This window comes from Scylla paramamosain, chromosome 29, assembly GCF_035594125.1.
Source record: "Scylla paramamosain isolate STU-SP2022 chromosome 29, ASM3559412v1, whole genome shotgun sequence".
Lineage (NCBI taxonomy): Eukaryota > Metazoa > Arthropoda > Malacostraca > Decapoda > Portunidae > Scylla > Scylla paramamosain.
In genome coordinates, this window is record NC_087179.1 from 11666880 (window position 1) to 11676056 (window position 9177).

At 41.4% G+C, this 9177-nt stretch overlaps 1 protein-coding gene across 1 annotated transcript in view; it reads right to left on the reverse strand.

Annotated features, from left to right (window-relative positions):
• The window catches only part of LOC135115292 (deoxyribonuclease-2-alpha-like), a 9838-nt gene extending 706 nt beyond the window's left edge, over positions 1-9132 (reverse strand). Inside the window, exons 1-8 of the mRNA XM_064031894.1 lie at positions 8840-9132; positions 8421-8519; positions 8170-8317; positions 7431-7665; positions 6987-7184; positions 6356-6461; positions 5896-6028; positions 1-5169 (exon numbers count right to left, since the gene is read on the reverse strand). The exon at positions 1-5169 is cut by the window's left edge and continues 706 nt beyond it. Coding sequence (XP_063887964.1) covers positions 5059-5169; positions 5896-6028; positions 6356-6461; positions 6987-7184; positions 7431-7665; positions 8170-8317; positions 8421-8519; positions 8840-8982 — 1173 coding nt within the window. The 5' untranslated portion in view covers positions 8983-9132 and the 3' untranslated portion in view covers positions 1-5058. The remainder of the gene's footprint in view (positions 5170-5895; positions 6029-6355; positions 6462-6986; positions 7185-7430; positions 7666-8169; positions 8318-8420; positions 8520-8839) is intronic.
• Positions 9133-9177: the final 45 nt, after the last annotated feature.

The window sequence follows — 9177 nt, forward strand, 5'->3', positions numbered from 1 at the left end:
GTGCCTCTCTCTTAACCTCCACTCCAACAAAAAGATCATTAAGTAAAGTACATATTATTATTGTTATCCTGAAAAAGATGAGTGTAAATAAAGCAAACATACATCATTATCATTATTATTCTGAAAGAAAGCAGTAATTAACCCTTTCACTGCAGTATGCAGCAGTTCACAAACATCTACAAAAAATAAACAAAAAAGGAACTTGAAAGAATAAATGCTTCAATTTATCCTCAGTGTATCAAGAGATGGTGCAGAATACAAGGTGGTCTCAGTGTGCTTTACAGCTTACGAAAGACACACCACATGGCAGTGAAAGGGTTAATGGTGATTATCATATGTATACACTTTGTTCCCACTCACCCTCCTCCTCCAACACCCCCAGCCAGCCCAACACATGGTAACTATTGCGTGCTACACCAGGGATGCCCCTCACAGCATCCCCACTAAAGGTACAAGCAAAGGAACCATTTGGCAACAACAATTGTACTAAGAAATTCACGTCATTAGCACATGGAGAGTAAAGCAAATAGTATTAAAAAATGTTGACTAGCACTTGAACTCCATGATAGTATCAACATGTAAATAAAGTTAGCATCTGAAATCCTCAGAAATCTGCTCAGTGTTCCTGATGAGTACAGCACAACACTTTATTTTATTTCATCAATGAAATTAATCCAGTATTTTCTTGTTAATTTACTACATGTTAATGCCACTTTTATTTCTATCAATTTACCTCTCTGACTGCTAGTTCCCTCCGAGTGTACCTCAAGGCAGTGGCCACAGAAGAGCCTCCACCTCTCCCTATCCAACATTATACGAGTACTTAACAGTGTCATTCAGCAAATTTATCTCTTACCACTGCTCAGTTTTCATGTACTTCACAAATAACATTCACCATCCTGGGCTTGCCATGGCAGTGCAGTGCTATCAGGAGTGTTAGAAAAAAGTCTTTTGGGTTCAGTAAAGTAATGTTCCAATCATTCATTAGTGTATGTGTTTGGCTGTACTCACTGCCCACTGTCTTGCTGCCTCAAGTGGTGATGTCAGACTGTACAAAACATTTCAGGCAAAAAATCAATATCACACAAGAGCCTCCACTTATCACATCCCAGTTCTTCTTGATTTTTGTGGAACTGTTAATATAAAGCAGTTTATTAATACATATATTGATTCATACTCAATTCACAGACATGAAATTCACTGTACTTTGTGACATCACCACTTTGGGTGCTTGTACCAATGCTTCATTACTTTACAAGAATCACAGTAGAAAGCTGAAGATAAAAATATAAAAAAACATGAATACTGCATATAAAGTAGAAAAGCAATGGATGGGAAGCAATGCTGACATGAGAAGTAAGCCAACATACATAACGCCTTAACAACTCAAGCATGGAAACACTGTCCTCTAGATGCTATACATTGTTCATAAACTGACAAAGCAATTATATACAGCTTTACCACACTTAGAGGAAAATGAAGGAAATACAAGTAATGTTCACAAAAGAAACACTTCTGAGCATATACATTTTCAGAGAGAGAGAGAGAGAGAGAGAGAGAGAGAGAGAGAGAGAGAGAGAGAGAGAGAGAGAGAGAGAGAGAGAGAGAGAGAGAGAGAGAGAGAGAGAGAGAGAGAGAGAGAGAGAGAGAGAGAGAGAGAGAGAGAGAGAGAGAGAGAGAGAGAGAGAGAGAGAGAGAGAGAGAGAGAGAGAGAGAGAGAGAGAGAGAGAGAGAGAGAGAGAGAGAGAGAGAGAGAGAGAGAGAGAGAGAGAGAGAGAGAGAGAGAGAGAGAGAGAGAGGGGGGGGGGGCAATGAACACTTAGTAAGACACTGCGAATAAAGTGAACACCAAACACTGGCTACCACACCCAGCACTGGTGATGTGGCAGAGCGTGTGGCAGTGGCAAGGCAGAGGAAGGGTTACACAACTCAGCACATCCAGATCACTAAGTAAAGGTAGAAAAGAGTCGGATTTGAACTCCTGCCTTGAGCTCCATCCTGCTACTCTACATCCATATAAAAACTGACGCTTACAAGTATATTTTATCATGTAATGTGAATCTCCCACATTGCAGTATGAGCTGTGTCCAGGCACTGATATATTCATACCAGTTCCCCGGATATCTCCACCTGACTGTATAATCCCTTCAATAGGTTTCAGGAGTCCAGGATTTGAACTAATTCCCCCAGCAGCAGGTGAGCACACCCTCCACCACAGCAATCTGTCACCAAGTGTGTCCCAGTAATTCTGTCACAAAGGACACGGGAGAACAGCAACAAGGTCACCACTGATGCCCTCACCTGCTGGTTATGTTCCCAGCTTGTCTTGAAATGTGCGGCAAACTCTTATATATATATCAAAAGTCTAACTTATTTATAAGGTACTGGATTATCCAAACAGATATCATCTTTTATCTTACTTATCTTAAAGTCTAATAAATAATATAAATCTGCCACACATTTTAAAATATCATAGGAATATGTAGACCAACAAGGGAGTGAAGGCGTCAGTAACCAGTGGTGGGTGCTGCAGTGTTCCTGTGTCCCTGGGTGTCAGACTCACAGTGGCTGCCTTGGTGATGCAGGACAGCAGTGATGTAAGCCTCCCTGCTGCAGGAGCACACACAACAACCACACCTTAAAAGTAATCACTGACTAAATTCTGAGAACACAACAATTATTAGCCAACTAGAAGTAACTTGCTTCACAATAATGATTTCTTAAAAGCTTGCGACTAGTGCAAAGCTGGATGAATCAACATTAACAACAATAATAACTCAAGATGCCCTCCAATGCACTACAACGTCCTGCCTCTTACACCAGGCAGTACGACAGGAGGTAGTTTACAATTCACAAATTATATTTGTAATACCCTAAGCTACATGAACAATATGACTACACTGTGAGCTTTAATACTGCAAGAAAGGTACACTACTTATGGAAAATGAACAACAGTAAAACCTCTATAAACCTGATGTCCATATTTCAGACATCAGATAAATCAGATGCTTCCAGGGACCCAGACACCTACTTATACATCAAGACAAATATCAGATTTATACATGGGACTGAGGCAGAAATCTGGAGCACACCATTCTAAACAACAGCTATAGTACTGTGCAGTAGTTAATATTACAATGTTTCAGGTAACTTTTGTGGAATCAGCAATTTTCACTATAATATATCATGATCTGTTGAAAACAAGCAATTGTTTGGTGAGAGTAGGGCACAGCAGGACCACAGACATGCACAAATTTTTATACTTGAGACATCTTGGATCTTAAGATATCTTGGATCTTGAGATATCTAAAATGAGTTTATGTTAGGCCAGGTCCAATTCACGGATGTTTACCGCACTACAAATAATGAGAATTCTTCATCCTACACACGAGAAAGAGCACAACGGACACCTTTCCACACACTCACCACTCGTTCACATGTGGCAAAGTACTGACACAACCTGAGTATTAAAGATAAATATCTTTCTATTACTTCTGCATTCCCTCCCAAAAATATTATTGCAGTGACAGATGAGCCTTGCACCTGAGAAAAACCAAGTCAGGTATTGAGCACCGAGGTCTAGGGTGATTGGCAGCCTGGGGTTAAAATGCTGCTGCCTTCCTGCACCCACTCCACTGAGTTAACAACTACGTACTCCTTCTCTAAGGTAGAGGTTGCCGCTTCCTAGCCAGTCACTTAAATTCATCAAGGTTAAAATGATATCTCACAATGAACAGTGCATTATTTCAAATTATAAATATTTTCTAGTTTATACAAATATGTGAACATCTGTGGAAGGATTAGATATGTCAGATTAAGTGAGGTTATTTCATCTGATTTAACCTTACCTATTCTCATCCAACCTAATCCAAATGTAGCTGTAGTGACTGATCTTCAAGTGATCTGTTTATGCAAACCAAAAACTGTCATACACAAATATACATAAACCTGAATTCTGCATCTTATGCTTTCTACCTAATGCACATCTAGGTATGGCAACCCTCCTATGCACATTAGTGCCACCACCTCCCCCATCCCATCAGCTGCACACCTCACACAGCAACAGCCACACACTACTGTTGCTGTTCCTTGCACATTTCCAAATCACCAAATGGCAACCTATTCACTTGGGGATGCACAACACCAGCCTCTTCATCCAACTTTTAAATAATTCACTACAATTCTTCGACCTTGAAATATATAAAAAATACAGTGATGAGAGAGATATGGGAAGACTAAGACTTAATCAATATATGTGTAACTTGTGCAAACTGAGATCAAATCCAGATAATTAATGAAGTGATATTAAGGTGACCATCATCAGGCAGGCACCTCCCTTCATCTGCACCCTGAATTAATCTGACAGACACACACCTAAAGTTCTCACTGGGAGGGTACAGCAGGGATCACGAGTCCAGCACGTGATCCTTAAGACTGGTGAAAATAACATGCAAAGATACACACACACACACACACACACACACACACACACACACACACACACACACACACACACACACACAGACATAAAAGGTTCAAGTATAAATTCTGTCACGCATCTTTCCTTCGTCATAACACGAACCTTATTACTGAACCTTCCACAGAGGCAAAGTAAGCGTTATAGTTTGAATAGTTACTGTACACACAAAACCTATACAACACAAGACCAGCTACATCAGTAAAACATCTCTGACGTCATTCTCTCATCATCAACCTGAATTATATAAACGTATTCACTGTCAAACAAAATCACGCCCCTGATCCTATAATAATCTTGTATCCATCCACTCCATCTATCTGGCTTCATGGAACACTTTTCTACCATACCTATGAAAACGTAGCAAAATATTTTCTCTGATTATCCTAAACACCAGACTTAGCATCACATTCCCAACCACAAAACAACACAGCACAACAAGAACCAGGCTGTCATGTTACTGAGAGACATGTCTGATACCAATACCCACTTGTAGAGCCTAAACTCCCTCTAAAACCCAAGTAATACTAAAGCCTTTCCCCCACAGGTTCCAGCACAGAGCAGGCAGGGTGGTGGGTCCTTCACTTGGTGTGTGGGCAAGCCTCCTCTGTCTGCACCAGCTTATGGAACCTGTACCAGATGCTGAGGCTTGACATGCACACTGTTCCACCGGCTCGCTCAAACTGCGTCTCCTGAAAAAAGCCAGTAGTCATACCTTAGCAAATCTGCACAGCTCAAGATTACAGTGTGACATAAGTACAAATGTGTACAGTATTGTAGGTGTGCTATTGAGTCCTCATGGCGAAAGGATGATGGAAACTGAAAGCTTCACATTACCAAAAGTGAACTATGATTTATAAATGGTTCATTTAAAATGTACTTCATGGGTAATACAATTTTGTTTTTGTTCTGATTTATGAATGTAGCTTTCAAATTTATTAATAAAAATCTTATATGCAGCTGATCCACATCTACAGTCTTGGATGCAGCCTCAGCCACCCCACAACCCCCAACCTGGGACACCCCCTCTAGCACTCCATCTGCCCAGTCTTGACTACAACCTCACCTACCTCACAATCCCCAAACCTAGCCTGGGAAACCTCCCTCCAGGCCTCCATCCATCCAGTCTTGACCAGAACCTCACTCACCCCACAACCCCACAACCTATCCCGAGACACCCCCTCCAGCCCTCTATCTATAACTCATTCTTATACTATGATTCATTTGTACTACATCACAATTTATTTATATCTAATCCTCATAACAAAAGTAAGACTGAAATAATGAGCTTTGTATCATTGCATAACATATATGTCCATAACATTTATGTCATATTCATGCAAAACTATTACTTTATCCTTATAAGAACAAAGATGAAAAGCTGACAAACACAAGTCATGGTGCAGCAACACACTCACCATCCTGTTGATGTCTCCAATACACACAAATGGTTTCTCAGGCCGGGCAGCCACCACCCACTTGCTGTGGTCACGGTGAGTGGAGAAATTGGTGGAGGGAGCCCTGGCAGTCACTTCCTCAATGTTCTCCACTCTAGGTGAGTCACATTACAGTGTTGACCTTTACCTCTCCTCTTAATGTTAATGTTTATATCCTGATTGCTTGTGTAGAATTATGCACATCTAATACTACAAATGAAATCATATGACTCAATATCTACTCATATCTATTAATGAACACAACTGAAATCCCCCTGAAAGAGAGTTGTCTGAGACATGATGCTTTGTCTCACTGCAGGAATAAAACCACAGGAGTCACAAGAGGCCCCTTTTTAATCACATGTTACAACAGGAAACAAATATGATGGCAATATTCAATCACCCTTATCTTTAAAATCCAACATGAACACCATGAACATACCTGTAGGTATTGTTGCAGGAGGAGGGGAGAGGGCGAGGTCCATTGCGCCAGCTCTCCACCATGATATCTGTCTTGAGTTCTGGTGCCACAAGGCCACTGTACAGGTCTGTTGAGAAGACAAATTTTCCCTTCATTCTCTAAGCATTTTGTTTATGTTTGCCACTCACTACATATATATACAAATACTAACTCTCATCTCATACAAAGAGTCAATGTATTCTTATATAATTTCTTGTATGAACATCTTCAACACCAGCCTCTACCAAACATCCATTTAGCCTCATGGTACACACATTACATTCATTCTATCATGATCTGCATAGTTCTCATCTCGGTCACTCCTTCAAGTAGGGGATTACTTCATCTAAACACACACTGGCAATCACAAGCTACAAAGAACATTTTCACCCCTTAGTCTAACTGAAAAAAGCCATAACACAGTATATTCAAATCCATAAACACATTTGGCAATACACTCGAATCTCATCTTGCTTTAAAATGAGCAGAACACTGACTTTGTATTTCTATTGAAACCATAATGACTTTGTATTTCTATTAAAACCATGATTTATTTCTAAGATATTGAAGAATACAGACACAGACAATGCCATCCTCTGGTGCTGAAAGATACCTTGGTTGTATTTCCTGTACTTAGCAAAGGAGGTGAAGGTCTTGCCACCCTGTGAGGTGATGGGGGTGATGCTGTACCACGGTGGGGCTGAGGGTCGCTCTCCCTCCATCACCCTGGTCAGCATGGGGAACTTGGCAGCCAGTGAGGCGGGCATGTTGGCAGAATACATGAAGGGGTTGTTCTGGATCAGCTGCCACCCTGCACAGGACAAAGACAATTCTAAGTTTCTGCTGTCAAGAGGAGGATTTCAAAATTGAGGAGGGCTTCTTTCATGCACATCCTTGACAATCCTGACATGTTCTTATGGTACTCCTTTCCCTGCATTTGTTTCCATACTCTGAGATGACATGTTATATCATAGCTTTTCCCTACACATGTATGACATCATAACAAAAAATACTGCATGATGTATAATCCTTGATTGATACAGAGATATTAACTCACCAAGACTGTGTGACTGGTCAGGGAGAAGACTGATACACAGCATGGTCTGGCCATAGCGATGACCCGAGTGAGGGTAGGAGTACCCATTCTCAGGTGGCGGCGGAAACATGGGCACTGAGTGGATGAGCCAGAAGCCTCCATTGAGAGTCATCACCACCACGCCCTTTGTGTGACCCTGGGTCATGGACTTGGTGCCATTGGGGAACTCATCATTGTAGAGGATGTACGCTGCTTTCTGGAGACATGGGGTGATGAAGAAGAGAGGTGATGAAGAACTGAGGTGGTGAGGGAGACTGTTAATTGAAGTGATGAGGGAGACAGTTAATTAAGGTGGTGAGCAAGAGTTAACTGAGATGATAAAGAAGACAGTTACATAAGGTGATGAAGAAGAGAGGTAACTGAGGTGATGATGAGAACAGTTAATAGTGTATCATCCTGAACTGATACTATGCACATAAAATTAAGATAGATAGATTATTTGACTGATTGATTTAAGGCTCTGCAACAATGATGTGATAGGCAAAATAAAGAAAGATAGGAATAACCATATCCAAGAGGAAAACAATACCTGAGTACAGAAAGAGGACAAAGAAGAGATGGAAATGAGGAGACAAAAAACATAATGTGGTAAAGGGAAATGGAATCCTGCAAGACACATAACACAACTATCAACATATAATATTTCAAGCATTCATGATAAATCTCACAGTAAAAATTTAGGCTGCAAAATTTCTATCACCTTGTTGAGTTCAGGATCAGAATACAGTCTGCTGAGGGTGCGAGCAACCATGGAAGACTCGTTGCTGATGCTGACCTTGCTGAGCACCCACCCACTAGCCAGGTCACGGTACTCACTGAACACACTCGACACACCTCCACTCTGCAGCCTTGGAGAAGAAGTGAACACAGTAAGAGTGTAATTTGATAAAATACACAATGAGGTAAGGACACAATTCCTGGAAATCACAAGGAGGTAAATAGTGTATGTACCTGGAGGCTGTCTCTGGTGTGAGGTACATGTAGGCTGTTCCCTCCTTCAGTGGTGGAAACTGTGCATGTCTGTCATGGGGCAGCTTGTACACCACAAACCTGCAAGGACAAAGCTGCTAATGAATAATGAGCAATTGTCGTGGCCTGTCCTTGTCTTTATTTATCTATTTTGTTACCCATTCCTTGCACTATCATGAAGTCTTGCTAGAGCCCTGTTTACTTTTTGAGTGATGGACGTTAAATGAACAAAGGTAACCAAACTGCACTTAACCTATACTACTCCCGGTAAATAAATAGCCAATGTCTCAAAATAGGTAATCCAGCATATTTCAGTAATTCTCAGCAAGACAATACACCCAGGGTCGGCAAGGAGGAAGGAAGAGCAGCGCCTCCCTCCCACCCCTATCCAGCATACTTACGAATCTACGGGATCGCCCTTCTGGTCCCTGCAACCATACCAGCCCGAGGTGTCTGCTGGCTCGTCACGGGTCATGCAGTTCCAGAAGCAAAATGTGCCTAGAAACACTATTAAGAATATTCCTATCGACCAACAGTTCCCCATCCTGTTTGTTTACTTGACGGCCACCCAAACACAGGCCAACTTGCACCTTGGGCCTGTCTCGTAACTACCAACACTGCACCTTGCACTATGTCTTCACGAGTCGCTGGTTTTTATGACTGTGGGAGGTGAACGTAAGGGAGTTTTTTTCAGTTATTTAGTTTGGGTGAGTAATTTCAATGAGTAACAGTCCCGTGA